General features: G+C 44.0%; 1 protein-coding gene across 1 annotated transcript; it reads left to right on the top strand.

Annotated features, from left to right (window-relative positions):
- Window positions 1-788: 788 nt before the first annotated feature.
- Window positions 789-15,356, top strand: map3k19 (mitogen-activated protein kinase kinase kinase 19). The gene is made up of 12 exons (XM_063212959.1): window positions 789-1,001; window positions 1,901-2,092; window positions 3,516-3,676; window positions 4,068-4,183; window positions 7,718-7,847; window positions 9,405-9,661; window positions 9,987-10,027; window positions 10,246-12,258; window positions 12,783-12,875; window positions 13,353-13,782; window positions 14,285-14,552; window positions 14,771-15,356. The coding sequence occupies exons 1-12, from the start codon at window positions 789-791 to the stop codon at window positions 14,844-14,846; spliced, it is 3,990 nt and encodes a 1,329-aa protein (XP_063069029.1). The 3' UTR covers window positions 14,847-15,356.
- The last annotated feature ends 940 nt before the right edge of the window (window positions 15,357-16,296 follow it).

The raw sequence follows: 16,296 nt of genomic DNA, 5'->3' as shown, positions 1-16,296 counted from the left end.
AGAGATGTTTTTTTATTATATGCATGCAAGTAAAGCGTTCAAGTATTCTGGATTGTTTATTATTAGCCAAGATGTCAAGAGGTTAAGATAAAAGGCGGAAGGTGAGTCGACTAACCTTATCCAAATACCTTTGTTTGACCTTTAAACTTCAAATAGAGACAGTCTTAATTCTTATGAAAGAATCTTTGCTTGAACCTAATCCTTGTATGCTTAGATAAAAGAGTAAAAAAAAGAAAGTTAAAATGCCTTTTGGAAAACTGTTTGCTAGGTTGGTAATTCTACAAACAAGTCAACGCACAATTGGCCTTCATACAGTACTACACTGTAACTACTAATAGTCATGCAGTTACACGTGGGTGTATTTTGTTTCAATTGTGTTCAATGTTGCATAGTAGAGAAGAGGGTATGCAGCATGGCATTGTGTTTACTGGTGGAAAATCACCTGGTCTGCCTGATCCCTCTGGTGGCTGTGCCCTTCAGGGGCTCACCCCATTCACCTGAGACACACACTACTAACCCAGATTACATAAACACCTCCAGCATCATGAAAACACATGAGAACAAAAACAACAACAGAACTTGCCACATCTCTTTCATAGCTTATCCTCATGTACACAGACGAGACAGACAGACTGACTGTGAGCAGCTCACTGACCGACACAAGTTGTGCTTGACTCTGACTCAAAAGGCTCTGAGGCGTGCCAGGTGCCATTTTCCTCGACTCCTGTGCTGTGTTCACAAACTGTCTGCTGGGCTGAGCTGAGCTGGGCTGGACTGAGCTCACCACCATGCTGGAAGAAAGGACCGGCTACGGGGAGACAGAACCAGACATGGAGCTGGAGCTGAGTCTGCAGCCAGAGGAGGTGGAGGTGGAGGAAGGGCACTTTGTGGCGGAGGTTGCCCGACCGGAGGGGGGCCACCACTGGGAGGAGGCGGACCAGTACTACAATGCCGAGGGCTCCACGCCGCTTATCAGCGCCTGCCAGAGGGGACTGGGCAGGGTAAGGACTGGACTAGAGGCAGGGGGGCGGGCTGGGGGCTGGGTGGGTGATTGGGAGATACTATTATAAAAGAGTCAATCTATAGCATGGTATAGGGGGAACTCGGCAATGGGTTGTTATGGGACATTATGACTGTTTAGGTTCTTTAGTCCCATGTTTGAATTTGTAGTTGTCTTAAAATTGTGTGTGTGCATGCGTGCGTGTGTATCTGTGCCTATGCCTATGTATTATTCAATTTATGGTAAATGATCATGTATGAATCTTGAATAGACTGACAGTATCAGATGGCATAGTCTTACAGCATAGACCAAGAGAAAAGCAGTAAACGTCCTACGCCACATGACTGATCAAATACTCTGGAGGGGATGCATTACGTCATCATCATCTGTATACAAAACAATGAGCACCTACTCTCTGGGACTGTGGCTACAAAACAGGCGACTGGGAAAAGAGAGGGACTTTCCACCCCCAGTCTGAGTGCCTTTGTTATGTATACCACTACAATGAATGTATATAAGGTGAAAATATAATTATCTATGACTAGAAGAAGTCGAAACAATGCTTCAACTCTGCATACTCAGTATACTGTATGGTCATATTAATGTGCTACATACAGTACAGTACTTGTTATTTTAACCCCTTAGTGCAGGGCCTATTATAACCTTACTGTCACATAAATTGTAATGAAGTCTGTCACTTAAGGCTCTCTGTAATGTCATAGCAATGTTGTTGTGATATAGTGGAGTATTTCCAGCGTAAAGTAAATAGACCAGTTGAAGGGTCCATCAGCAGTAAGAGGCTACAATTGTCAGCAGCACAATAGAAACATGCCATTGCAAACACTGTTGATTCAAGGCCATCACTGTTTTCCAAAAGTCTGTTTTCCTCCACCACACCAGATCGCACACTCCCTCCTTGAGCGCGGGGCTGACATCACGCTGTGTAACCGGGGCAACCAGACAGCCATGCATGTGAGCCATGCGGCCCTGCAGGAGGAGCTGTTGCTGGCCATGTTCAGGCCCCTGCCTCCTCGCACCCAGCTCCTGCAGACCGCCTGGCAAGGGAACCTCCACCTGCTGCACAACATGCTGGTAGGCATATATATGAGGACATCACAACATCGCTACATCAAAACACACAGCAATGCAATGCAACAGAACTCACACAACACAGCCAGACATGCCGTCAAGGGAACATCCACCTGCTGCACAACATGCTGGTAGGCATATACTGTATACTATACTGTATAAGGACAACACAACACGCTACAACAAAACACACAGCAATGCAATGCAACAGAACTCACAACACAACCAGACATCATGCTGTCAAGGGAACCTCCACCTGCTCCTACACATGTATAGGTAGGTAGGACCAGAGGCGGGGGTGTGGTGGGTCAATGACTTACAGTAATATGTACCATTACACCGGCGACCCGGGTTCGATTCTGACCCAAGGTCATTTGCCGATCCTTCCCCATCTTTCTCTCCCCACCCATTTCCTGTCACTCTCAAACTGTCCTACAGTATCTCAAAACAACAAATGCATGAAAAGCCCCAAAAAAATTATTTGAAAGGACAGGACCAAGGAAGTCGACTCGCTATGGACGGGGGACTGAAATATTTCCTAGAGCCTGCCACTAACACAGGGCCCTTTGGAGGCTTTTAATATTCTATAATATATAATATTTAAGTGTCGCCTTGCTAAATCTGCAATGTTTCATGAGGCCCAACAAGGTTGCTAGCAGTGTCCCTGGGTAGGACACCACCCACCACCACAACTCACAACGCATACACTAGTCAGTCACCTTATCTTGATTTTCGCCTGGAGTGTTTGTTACCACCATCATGATGCTACAGTGATGGTGTCAAACATCAGACTGTGACTGTGTAGGTAGACAGTGTATGTTTACCGTAGGCCTGCTGAAGTTTTTTGTTTGTGTTATCGTATGTGTCTGTTTAGACAGAAAGAAAGACGGACGGAAAGAATGCACCCCAGAACTTTTATAACTTGGTGACTTAAATTAAAAGCATGACAAACACAAAGACATTTACAAATGTACTGATTCAGTTGCTCACCTTCTTTTTTTTTTTTAAATCCATATTTGAGTACACTTAAAAAATCTGTGACTTGGTGACTTTTATAACTTGGTGACTTAAATTAAGATCGATCATCAATGTAATTGGTGACTCCTGTTATCTTTGACTGCTAATCACTTGGCAAAACAGATTGATGACCGCATTACCATTTACATCTCTTATCTACCATGGACTGCCATTAAGATCAGATCAGGAGTATCCCACTTTTCTTTATCAAGTCAAGTCAGCTTTTATTGTCAGTTTCTTCATATGCACAGGTCATACAAGGAAATTGAAATGACGTATTTTCACTTTATTTTCAACCTCTGTTTTCTGTTTTTTTTGTAGCGCAAGAGGTTTTCATCTCTCCATAATGCTGGATTATATGATATCAAGGCACTTGTATCTTGTTTCTTGTGCCTTGTGTCTGTATTAGGCTCACCGAGACTACATGGATGTGGACATTAGAAACAGGGATGGGCTGACGCCTCTGATGCTGGCTGTGAGAGATGTGGACCTGTTTGAGGGCCTGGGGAGACGCCTGCCCTGGGAGTACGACCCACTGGGAGTGGTCAGGGAACTGGTGGCACGCTCACAGTAAGTTAACTTCACCACCACAGTAAATAATTGAAAAAAACTGTTGCCTAATGAGGAGAGTTGTATTTTCATATTCTCTTCTGTAGTTGCATTCAATGCATTGAAAGAGGGCCCTTTTAAGATACTTTTGTCCTGGGCCTACTCAAAGCTGTCTGTCAGTGTCCATGGTCACAGGCCTAATCAAACAAATAAAGTGATGTGACTGAAAATAGCCCTATTTTCAAAAATATATATTTTCAAAAAGATAGCCTTGCCTCCCCTCCACCTCCATGGTCTGTGATTGTATATATTCAAGTCAGCTTTTATTGTCACTTTCTTCATATGTACAGGTCATACAAGGAAAATGAAATTACGTATTTGTTTTAAAGCTGTGCAATTTCCTTCATCCTAGTAATCTGGAAGTGTGTGACCACAAGGGCTACTCTGCCCTTCAGTATGCCAGAGGAATCAAGAGCTCCTTGAGAGATGAACTGGTGCAAATCATTATGGATGCACTCCACCATCAAGGTATACTATTTGATTACATTTAGAGAAAAGTCACTCTCTCAACTACAATTCTTGCATTAATTTAGTGGGAAAGCATGACAAACACAAAGACATTTACAAATGTACTGATTCAGTTGCTCAGCTTTTCTTTTTCTTTTTTTAAATCCATATTTGAGTACACTTAAAAAATCTGTTTGATGGCGGAACCATGATTCAGTGGGCGATAGGTGCTGTACCATTACAATGGGGCCAGGACAGGGGTGAATTTCTCGAAACCAAAGTTGCTTACTACAGTAGCTACTTTGTTGCTTTCAATGCATTTTCCCATTGGCAACTACCGAAGTTGCTAACAGGCTAACAACTTCCCCTTTGAGAAACTTACCCCAGGTGTGATTCTGACCCGAGGTCATTTCCTGATACTTCTCTGTCTCTTTTTCCAACTTCTCTCCTGCCTCCTCTCAAACAGTCCTATCCTAGTCAGAAAAGCCCAAAGTGCTCTTTCTTTAACCCATTGATGCCTAAAGCACCTGCAAAATACACCTGCTGAATGCCTAAGCCCTTGTTGGGAGAGTTGCCCTCAACCTATACATATCTCAGGCTCTGATGCACACAAAAACATGAAACATGATTGCATTTTAAACCTTAAGACCCTCGCCGTTCATTAGAATGTGTTCATTCAGCTGTAACATACCCACATTTTTATTTAAAACGCTAAATACAGCTTGTATGTTGCTCCGAACACCTAAGGTCAAACAACATATACAAGTCATCAGGCTAAAATGGGTTAAAAACTGGTTTGATGATAACAGTTTTTAATACGCTATATGCATGGTATAAGTGAATGAAATGGTTTGTGAGACATCTTGCTATTCTTTGTTTACCAGTGCACCTGCCCCTCACCCATGGCCTTCTGGATACAGAGGAATATTGTGTGAGTATCTCACAGGCTGTTTTTGCCAGTTGGATTATTCAGCAAGAGTTACACACAAAAATATAATGGATCTCCACAGATGTGTTGATGAAGGTCATTCTCTGCCTCCATGCAATTAAATACAGATATCATAGGGCAGATTAAAATTTAAGGCCAACACATCACAATGACACTCCAATGTTTTGTATTTTATATCAGTCATCCAGAGACATACGATATGATATGATATGATATGATATGATATGATATGATATGATATGATATGATATGATATGATAAGATATGATATGATATGATATGATACAGACAAGATGAGCTCTGATATTCTGTACACTGTATTCACCAGCGCAGCACATTTTTAACAGAATTATCCGCAGGGTTTGGATGATGGACCCCTGTCCGAGCAGCAAAGAAGAAACAGCCAAGGTAAGCAAACGTCCCCTTCCCCCAACACACGCACGCACACACACACACGCACACGCACATGCACACACACACGTACACACACGCACACACACACACACACACACACGCACACACACACACACGCACACACACAGGCCTACACACACAGGGAGATACGCTTGCACGCACGCACCGAACCATGAGCACGCATACACACACAGACACACTCAAACACACTTAGACACACACGAGTAAATTGCCGAGCTACTCTATAACCAAGCCCACTCTCCCACCCTGACCCTAGTAAATAGCAGAGATGGGACCAAGTCACTAATTTGCAAGTCGCAAGTAAGTCTCAAGTCCTTCCAATCAAGTCCGAGTCAAGTCACAAGTTACGACACATTTGACCAAGTCAAGTCCAAGTCCAAGTCGTGCCAAAGCCAAGTCAAGTCAAGTCCAAGTCCAAGTCGTGCCAAAGCCAAGTCAAGTCCAAGTCCAAGTCTTATTTTTTCCAAGTCATTAACAAGTCACCTTGTATTCTATGTGCAATATTGACAATTACCTTTGGTCATAAATTCATTACCTCTCCACACTGCTTTGCATGTCCCCCTTCGCCAGTCATGTCCCTAAAATCGACCATGGTATACTATGATTTCAGTTTTTTGAGCATGGTTCGGCATTGGTTTTTGGTTTTACTAGGTTTAACTATAAATTGAACCATGGTTTTACTCTGAAAACGAACCATGGTTTTACCACGGTTTATAATTATTCATTAAATTACTTTTATCTTTTATCCAACGCATATATTGGTGACAGTCCTTTGAGCAATATGGGGTTAGGTGCCTTGCTCAAGGGCACTTCAGTCATGGATGGAGATGTTGGAAGAGGTGGGTTTAAGGGTGGGATTCAAACCTGCAACTCTGTGATCTCCATCCCAACTCCCTAACCATTACAGCACAGCTGCAGACAAGCTTTCATGTTTGTTTGGGTGACCATGCAACCCACACTTGATCATATATATTTTTAGCATGGTTTTTGACTATGGTTGAAGGTAAATCATTTATTTTTTCTTTCTTTCATGCATTTTTTCACACACAAGATGAAAAAATATATATATATTCATTGACTTGGAGCACAATTGCAAGTCATTGCAAGCTAAAACTGTCAAGTCGAGTCAAGTCTCAAGTCAATAGCGTACAAGTCGAGTCAAGTCACAAGTCACTCCTGATATTGGCAAGTCAAGTCTCAAGTCGAGTCATTTGTGACTCAAGTCACAAGTCAGTCCGAGTCACAAGTCACAAGTCCACATCTCTGGTATATAGACCATCTCGCAGATGGCCAGGGACAAAAGAGGAGGGGTGTGTCCATCTTAGCTGATTGGACCACTCTATCAGTGTGTGTGTGTGTGAGTTTAAATCACTCCCCCCTTTTCCTTTGCGTGGACAACACACACGCAGGACAGGACACCAGAGTGAGAGCGTGTTTGACTGCTGTCACACTGTTGCGAACCGAGCCGGAGGCAGGGAACACAGTGTCTTTCTGTGAGGCGTGTAACTGAACACTGACCATTCATTCATGCTCTGGGCGAACCAGTTTCGGCAACAGGTAGCATATGTTTTCTGGCTCTGCTGCTGTCTTGTGGGTAACTGTGGAAACTGTGTTGTATAATAGATGTACAAAGTGTTTGTGTCCTCATGAAACTGGTGTATGTTGTTCATGTGTAGTTGTTGTATTGGAAAGTCACATGGTGATCTGTTGGTGATGTGTGTTACTTTTTCATGTTACAACCACCTTGAGAATTTTTAAGTTTCCTGACGCTACATTTTACTGTTATAATTAGTCTAAGTTAAGTTAAAGTCTGGTGGTACAATTTCTCATTACATGAATTAATTTCAAGTAGCCCACAATATACGTCTGATATCAACACAGTTCATTCTATTATATACCCAGAATGCAATACCCGAACAAACACATCACTGATATAAAGTAGAAGTATGTATAAAGTTACCATCATTAGGTAGCCTACTCTACTCATTAGGTACAGAGGAATAACGGGTGTAACAACAATGTCATACCATGTACTAGTGTTGTACTTACATCATGATTTTACTTCTACTTTTTACTTTATATACTGTGTCTCTCTGCACTCCCCTGATGTTGCTGAACGCTATCCCTTTTGACCTGACCTCACCTTGAGCTTGTGTTACCTGTTCCCATAGATAAGCAGGTCCCAAAGACGGCCCTGAGTATAGTGGGTACACTGAGGGAGGGGGAGATGAGGAACCCAGTGGGCACACCGAGGGAGGGGGAGATGAGGAACTCTGACAAGTTTGAAAGGAAGGACAGCAGGTGGGTTACTTAGCTCTCTCAGGACAAGGCAAACACACACAGGGCCACTGACAGCTTTTGCTGGACCCAGGACAAAGTCATCTGAAAAGGCCCCCCATTCAAGACATACTGTAATGAAAACCTAATTTTGGGCCCCCTGTCTCCCAGGGCCTGGGACAACTGGTCCCTTTATCCCCCCTGTTGGCTTCCCTGCACATACATACAAACAAAACACACCATGTGGCTCAAGAGCAAACACTCGTTAAAAGACACAGGTCTGTGAGGATTCTCCTTCATCCAGGTCATCTTAGTGAAAAGAGTTTAGTTGAAGGACACTGGAACTTTTTTTGGAGATTGAACACAACACATCTTCACAACAAAGTCGCCAACAAGAGAGTCAAATGGTGGGTTGTGTGAACCCTGTCATGCCATTCTGCCACTGCATTCTCAATGACTTCAGCTCCTCACTATCTCGCTGTGGCATAGGGGGCATCGATATCCTATTACCCAGCCTGGCGTGGCTGTCTGCCCGTCCCTGTTTTCTAAAGGTGGGCTATTATCCCAGAGCAGAGTACAGACTGGCTGAAGAACAGCCGAGGGCAGAGAGGGGCAGGGGCATGCGTAGTGAGGGTAGTGGGGGGGTAGTGAGTACCTTGAGGGTGAAGCGAACCTTTGTTTGTTGATCGGTAGCTGCCGAAAGAAACACTGCCTCCCCCAGTCTTTCTGCTCTCTGCGCAGGGAAGGCAACAGGGCAGGGACAAACAGGTCGGTTGTCCTGGGCCCAGGCCAAAAGGTTGTCCAGAATTGGGTTCCCCTTACACTGAATGCATTGAGTGGGGGGGGGGGGGGGAGCTTTCAGATGACTGTAGCGAGATCAGCCAAAGCTGTCAGCGGCCCTGTCTCTGTGTAATACCAAGCCTTAACCTAGGTACGGTAAACACACCACCAGTAGGCTACCACACAGTACCATGCAGTAGCTTTGTAGGTGTCAACACAGCTTCCTTTATGTCCTGAAGAGACTGTTATGTAATGGAAAGTGCTACTGCTGGAAATGGATATATACCACTACTTAAAAGGCACTTTGGTATTTAGGGTTATGTTGCGTAATGCCAAGTGAAACCACTGAAGCAGCTATATCAGTCATCTTTTGAACTACACTTTGAGCTTTTTTAATATGAAGGTAAGTGGCCGCTTTAGAAAACCGGTCGCTGCACAAAGATCAATGCTAGTTTAAAATCAGTCATCCATACTCCTTAAAGTTGGCTGAAGCGTGACATGTTATGTCATACACCAAAATGCTCACTGTGATGGGAATCAAATAGTATGTGTTCGCCACCTGCTTGTTTGAAGTGAAGAGGGTGCATTTCCAATGTAACTAAACATGTTTATAGCTGTTATAGTGAAAAGAAACATACCAACATGTTTATTTTCATCATATTTATGACTCTGTTTTGGTGTGGTGATTGGGTTTATTTCACTAAAAGCTTTTCTTTTGTAAGTGAGTTGTTGTCCAGCTGCATAGCTACTATATGATTTATTATTTCACCTTATGTACTTCCATTGCCATCCCTTCAGCAGAACAAGGCTGCTTCCTAAACTGGTGGACCACTGCAGACTGGACCCCATGAGTGCCTCCAGTGATGCTGGAGCGCTGGGTCCACCGGAGCCCAAAGACGTGCGTGCTTCTGGCTGGGCAGACGTGAGCATGAGGCCTGTCCCTCCTGGAGCCCCAGCGGCTGGTCAGTCATCTCTCCTCAGCCGCTCTGCCCCCACTATCATGGAGCCGTTCCTGAATGCAAGCGCCCTACTGCAAGTGCGGACCAATATCCACAATCGTATGTACTGCCAATGTGTTTTTTTCTCTCTTATAACCCCTGTTACAAATGTTGTTTTCTGAATGGCAAGTTATGATATGTAATGTCATAGTAGTCCAGCAGCATTATGGTAGAAAAGCTTTTTCAAGGACTTGTAAGGCATTCTTCTGGTAGAACAGTGCACATGTTAACCCTACCACTTTTTATTGATTTTCTTCAGTAGAAAATGTAATTACAATTATGCGATACATATTACGTGAATATTTTTTACAATGAATTGCAGCTTTCCAACTTTAATGAGATATCATCAATAACTAGAAATAAATGTAACTTGTGTGACTTGCAGGTTTGGCAAATACCAAGGAGACAGGTGAAGGGGGGCACAAGGTAATTATTAACCAGAAGAAAAAATGTTTACCATTGCAGCCTGCGGAAGCAAGCTGACTGAGTAGAGTGTTTAAAAAATGATTATGTTATACAGAACATTATTATGCACATTTTTTGTGCAGAATTATTAATGTTGCTGGCATTATTATTATGCCTACTATTGTTTTGTTATTGTTTGTTGTTGTTGTTGCTTTATGCAGATTTATACTGTTATGCAGGATTCATCAGATGCAGGAAAAATCAGAACACCAAGGACACTGGCGCCACTGAAGAGAGCATGCAGTAATGGACTTATACTGTCTTGCCTTAGGGCACCTTGCCCCCTTAAACCCATCAGCCCATTTCCTCATGCGCAAATACACTCCACAAAAGAGGCAAAAAAGAGGACAAGTGAACGTGTGGCAATGGGGGACCAGCACGATAGACGTCACAGTGAGGACAACCAGCCCAGGGAAAGGCTACAGGGTGCAGATGGTGTCACTGCCCATGACAGCAGTGATGAAGAGGATCTGATTGACTTTCATTGTGAAATCCGGAGCAGCAGAACATCTCTCTTCAATTTTGGGGGCTCGTCTGTGTTTGAATGTGCAGCAAGCCCAGAATGTGGGATAGGCAGGGTACACGAGAGACCTGCTGCTGGTGTAGCCACCCAGGAAGGTGTTTGTGGTGGGCCACTGTTTGATGACTGGAAGGAAAACTGTGACTTTCGTCATGCAGCTGTTAACACAAAAGCGTCAAAGGGTGCTGAAAACCCTCAGACTGACAATGCAGATGTTCACCAGAAGGTTGCCCGTTCTGGAGATCCCATACCTGATGCATACAGGGCTGAGCCATTCCATCCAAAGCCACAGGCTACAAATATCGGCACAGACAAGAGAGAGGATGAAATCAAAGTGGACAAGTCCCATCATTTGGTACAAGTTGAAGATGTTCTACATTCAATGGTGGATGTTGCTGTGTCAAAGGAGGAGTACGCACTTGAAGCTGCCCAGGTGCCAAAAGTTAAGAAAGAAAGAAAAGGCAGCAGTGCCTTCCAAACGAACAATTCTTTTAATGTACTGGCCTGTGTAAACCGAAATAGAAAGGGCTCTGCTGCACCGTTTCATGTGAAGAGTCCAGATGGAAAGCGTGTGGCAGAGACAGTTAAGCAAAGGAAAGGCTCTGTCGACAAGAAGCGCCTCAGTCACGCAAGATCACAAAGTCAAAAGCAGCTCAACCAAAAGGAGCAGGTTAGACCAAAACCACCTCCCAAAACAGAGACTATATTAGGGACGCATAAGGCCAAACCATCTGTGGACTGTGTGACATATAATGACATGTTTCAGGAGATTGTGAAGGCAGATGATGGTCCAGCCATCTTTGAGATGTTTGCAACCCCTCTGTATGACAACCTAAGACTAGCACAACCTTCGGCCAGAGAAAGGCAGGTGCAGTCCGCCCCACCCAACAAGCCCCAGATCCAACCCTTCAAGAACAACAGGTGCCCCAAGAAACTGGAAAGGAAGAAGAAGAAGCAGACCGATAAGGCTAAGCAGAAAAGAAACAGAGATAACAATGCAGCGACAGAAAAACTTTGCCATGCTGCTGCTTCATCCCTGCAGAAAGATAGCTCTGAATCGTCACCCGATCCAAGCCATATCAGTGGTACTATGAAGCATGAAATGGTTTCATGTGCTGATGCCAATCAAGAAATGGACAATGCCCATGATGAAGAACAGACTCTTAAAGCACACGTGCTGTCAATAATCGAAGAGGCTCTGTCCCACTCAAGTCTATTGTCGCACAAGCTCAGCAATCAGCTGCATGAAAATCTGAACAATGCATCATCTGATGAGAAAAATAAATCATCCTCTGAACTGTTAGGAGGTTGTCAGGATGTCCGTGAAGAATATAAGGAGAGAGTTGACCGAGGTGACGAGCGCTGGCAAGGTCACGCAGAGTTCACCACAAGTTCACCACCAGACATGTGTCCTGCACAACCAAAAGTCAACACTTGGACCTTGAGCAGCAAAGAGCAAACAGGCCAGCTGCCCCTGTTGGAGACGTCTGGGGACGAGGAGGGAGGAACGAGGGAGCCCCTCACAGACGAGTTGATGCAGTGCCTGGTAGACGAGTTGATATCGCTGGAGGAAAAAGAAACAACAGAGTCAGAAGATTCACAGAACACCAGGGCCAACAACTGTCACAGGCGAGAAACTCCACGGACGACATCACACCAGACTTCTCACAAGGTACAATCAATCATCCATCATCACTTGACCATGTCATTTTGTTTGATTTGCTGAATTACTGAGAACACATATTGGCATGTTTACGAACATGCCAACACACAAACACACCACTAGACAAAAGTATGAATACACCACTAGACCACCACTGTCTTTGGATTACCTCACTGAATAGTATGTGACCAGGGAAGGCAAAGGAGTCAACTGTCCCAGGCCCATGGAAAGAGGCAGGGAAGAGTTGGGTTTCCATTACATTGGCTGTTTCCCAATGTCCAGTGTTCTAGCCTTGCTAGGACGTGAAACACTCAGCGATTGGATACTCTTTGGTGATCCAATGAAGTATCCAATCACTGGCCGTTTCCCGTCCTAACAAGGCTAGAACACTGGACATTGGGAAACAGCCAGTGTGTGTATTGGGTGGGACAAAGTCGTCAGCCAAAACTGTCAGCAGTCGTTCTTGTGACATACCATGCATGTTGATTAATGAATGTGGGGACTTTGTGTATATTATGTGTACATTTTAACAGGGCAGTGCGGTGGTCAGCATGGAAGGGTCCAGTGACGAGGAAGCCATCACGTGGACAAAGGGTGAAGTCCTTGGAAGAGGTGCATATGGCACGGTAAGTGAAGGTTGTGAATATTCCCAATCCTGATAATAAACACAGTAACTAAGGTGTTTAAAGTTCTTCAAAGCATGTTCTTCAAAGATCTTGTTAGAGCCAGGCATCTATTGGTTGAGTTGTTAATTCCCTCTGTACCTACCGATGGTTCAAATCTGGCCTGGGTCATTTCCCATCCCTACTCCATCTCTCTCCCTTAGCTTTTCTGTCCACAATCTCCCCTGCCCTACCCATTAAAGGCACAAAGGTCCCTAAAATAAACATTATATTACATTACATTACATTAGTTTACAGTCCCTGGAACAGTTTGAGGTTAAGTGCCATGGAGTGAGATGGGATTCAAGGAAAGGTGGGATTCAAACCCACAAACATCTGATCTGAAGCCTATCTCCTAAACCACTAGCCATGGCTGCCCCCACATGTACTGTATATACAGTACACAAAAACAATAACTCCCTCTCCATGGCTCTCACCCAGGTATACTGTGGCCTGACCAGCCAGGGTCAGCTGATTGCCGTGAAGCAGGTCCTCCTGGACGCCATGGACGCGGACACGGCCGAGAAGGAGTATGGCTGCCTCCAGCGAGAGGTGGACCTCCTCAAGAGCCTCCGCCACGCCAACATCGTCGGCTTCCTGGGCACCTCGCTGAGCGACAGCGTGGTGAGCATCTTCATGGAGTACGTGCCAGGAGGCTCCATCGCCAGCGTCCTCCACCGCTTCGGCCCCCTGCCCGAGAGGGTGTTTGCCATCTACACCCAGCAGATCCTGGAAGGGGTGGCCTACCTGCACGGCAACAGGGTCATCCACAGGGATCTGAAAGGGAACAATGTCATGCTGATGCCCACTGGCGTGGTCAAGCTCATCGACTTTGGATGTGCTCGCAAGCTCAGCTGCCTCAACCAGACAGGTTGAGTTTATTACCGATACTATATAGTAGTAGTACATGCATATTAAGCAGTATATTTCATTTTTTATGTTTTATCTTTGCTTCTTTGTAATATGTCTGCCAATGGAAGGACTTTGTGAATGGTCTTATTCTGTACTAGGATTTATTAAGCTTTACCGTAGTGTTTCTTAATGGGGGCTCTACAATAGCCTGGCGGTTCCATCCAACGTAGCCTACTTCCACCCAAAGATTTTGGCTCCGCACACAGTCAGCAGTCGGCTTTCACCCAGGCTAGCTCTACAGCCCCCTAGATAGTGTTGGGAAGGAAAGAGCTGAGAGGGGGGTCACTCAGTTGCAAATGGGGGGGGCATTAGTATATACACTATAGTACTGTATACTATTTTTTTTTTTAATACTGAGGGGGGCATTGGCAGCCATATGATGAGGTAAAGGGGGAGTTTGCTGAAAAAAAAAGTTGAGAACCACTGCTTTATACAAAATAAATTTTACTCTCACTTAACAGGGAGCCATGGCGACCTGCTGAAGTCTGCACACGGCACACCGTACTGGATGGCGCCGGAGGTGATCAACGAGACGGGCCACGGACGCAAGTCGGACATCTGGAGTGTGGGGTGCACTGTGTTCGAGATGGCCACCGGCAAACCCCCGCTGGCCAACATGGACAAGATGGCCGCTCTATTCTACATCGGGGCCCGGCAGGGACTGATGCCCACTCTGCCTGACACTTTCTCCAAACACGCCAGGCATTTCGTTCAAGCATGTCTCATCAGGTTTGTCATTTTCTTTTTTTTTCTTTTTTTCTTTATTTTATTTTAAAGGACATTTGCCAGTGATATACTGGGGACACCTGGGATATTCTGTTGCTCTGGGTTTATGTGCGTGTGTGTTTGGGGGGTATAAGGAGGGAAATTAACAAAGAAATAATTTAGGAAGAAAGAAACTGGAAAAAAATTAACACGGGCATGTTTTGATTGTTATTATTTTGCAGCGATCAACATCTGAGACCATCTGCTGTGCAGCTGCTTGAACATCCTTTTATTCCACATGGCCGATGGTGTGCCTGAACAGGACCCCATATCTTCAAAGCATAACTGGTTAGAACTTAGTTGGTTGCCTATGGCAGTGTTTCCCAACCTTTTTCTCCTGTGTCCCCCTTAAGCCATTTTGTCATACGAGTGCCCCTCTCACTCATTCTCTTCCTCTATCCCAATGTGACTATACTCAATGTTATTACATTTTTTTAAAACATTTTCCCCCCACCCCATGTACCCTTATTTGGGAAATACTGGCTTATGGGAAATTGGCATTGCAACCAAGTAAATTGCTTACTTAGCAACGATGCTGAGGAGAAAGGCACCTATTGACCTCACAGGGACTGCATTAGTGGATTTCAAATCACATTGTACATCTTTTTTCAAATTATTATTAAAATGAATGCACTAAAATCAGTAAATAATTTATTTTACATAATGAATGTTTATACCAGTGACTTCTCCTAATGCTACTTCTATGCAGTAGCCTTATCTAATGTGTTAAAATTTGATTGTTCAGGTTAACCTAAGGGAAAGTAACACTGTACCAACAAGATTGTTTTTACTTTTAATAATTTATGTAAAATATTTGTTAAGATTTTGTATACAAACGGAACAAAAAACAATACTCACACAAAATAGTTCAGGTGGTGGAAACCTTGGGATTTATTTGTACAACGTAATTGAAACAGGATGGGGATAGGGTTTGTTGGGGGGGAGGGGGTGGGGGCAGGATGTTGATATGTCCACTGTATAAACCTAACACCCTACCCATGAATAAAGTAACACTGTAATAGTTGACCTCATACAAAGTCTGTTCAATAAAGTAAATGCCTTTCATTTTAAATGGAAATAACCTTTACCCCCATAATCAAAAATTATACATATTGCAGGAATGCATGACATGGAAAAAAGTAAAACTACTTTTAAAACCCCATGGTTTCAACACTGATTAAATTCCCAAAGAACATCTTCATGCTTCTGCACTTAACAAGAGAAAATCCTACATTGTTTTTTTTTTTTTTTGTCTTCCCATTCATGATTTACAGTGTCGCACCTGTAGGGCTATAGCTTGAAAGCGGGAGATTTTTTTTTTTTTCCTAAATGCACTTCACAGCAAAGGTTATGTAAACTTTAGAGTCCTCTTAAATTTCTCTTCTCTTGAGGCACAACCTTTGGCGTCCAGCTTATTAAAAAAGTCACCATGGGGAGGAGGAGGAGAAGAGGAAGAAGAACAAGAAGTAGGAAAAGAAGAAAAGGGGAAAAACTGCAAAGGCCTCTGACAAGCCAGGTGATTGGATAGGCATGTTGCGTCCTCTCTCGACTCGACACACCCATGCAGAGAAATACAGGCTTATTAGCATGTCACTGGAATGCTGCAGTCAGAATCGGAACATGGATTCTTATTAAGTTAGAATAGTCTTTTGTTTGTTTGTTTGTTTTTTGTCATTATTTCGTTCACAGACATACTGAACGAGCATAC

This window comes from Engraulis encrasicolus, chromosome 13 (genome assembly GCF_034702125.1).
Source record: "Engraulis encrasicolus isolate BLACKSEA-1 chromosome 13, IST_EnEncr_1.0, whole genome shotgun sequence".
Classification (NCBI taxonomy): domain Eukaryota; kingdom Metazoa; phylum Chordata; class Actinopteri; order Clupeiformes; family Engraulidae; genus Engraulis; species Engraulis encrasicolus.
This window is presented reverse-complemented; position numbering and strand designations above follow the sequence as displayed.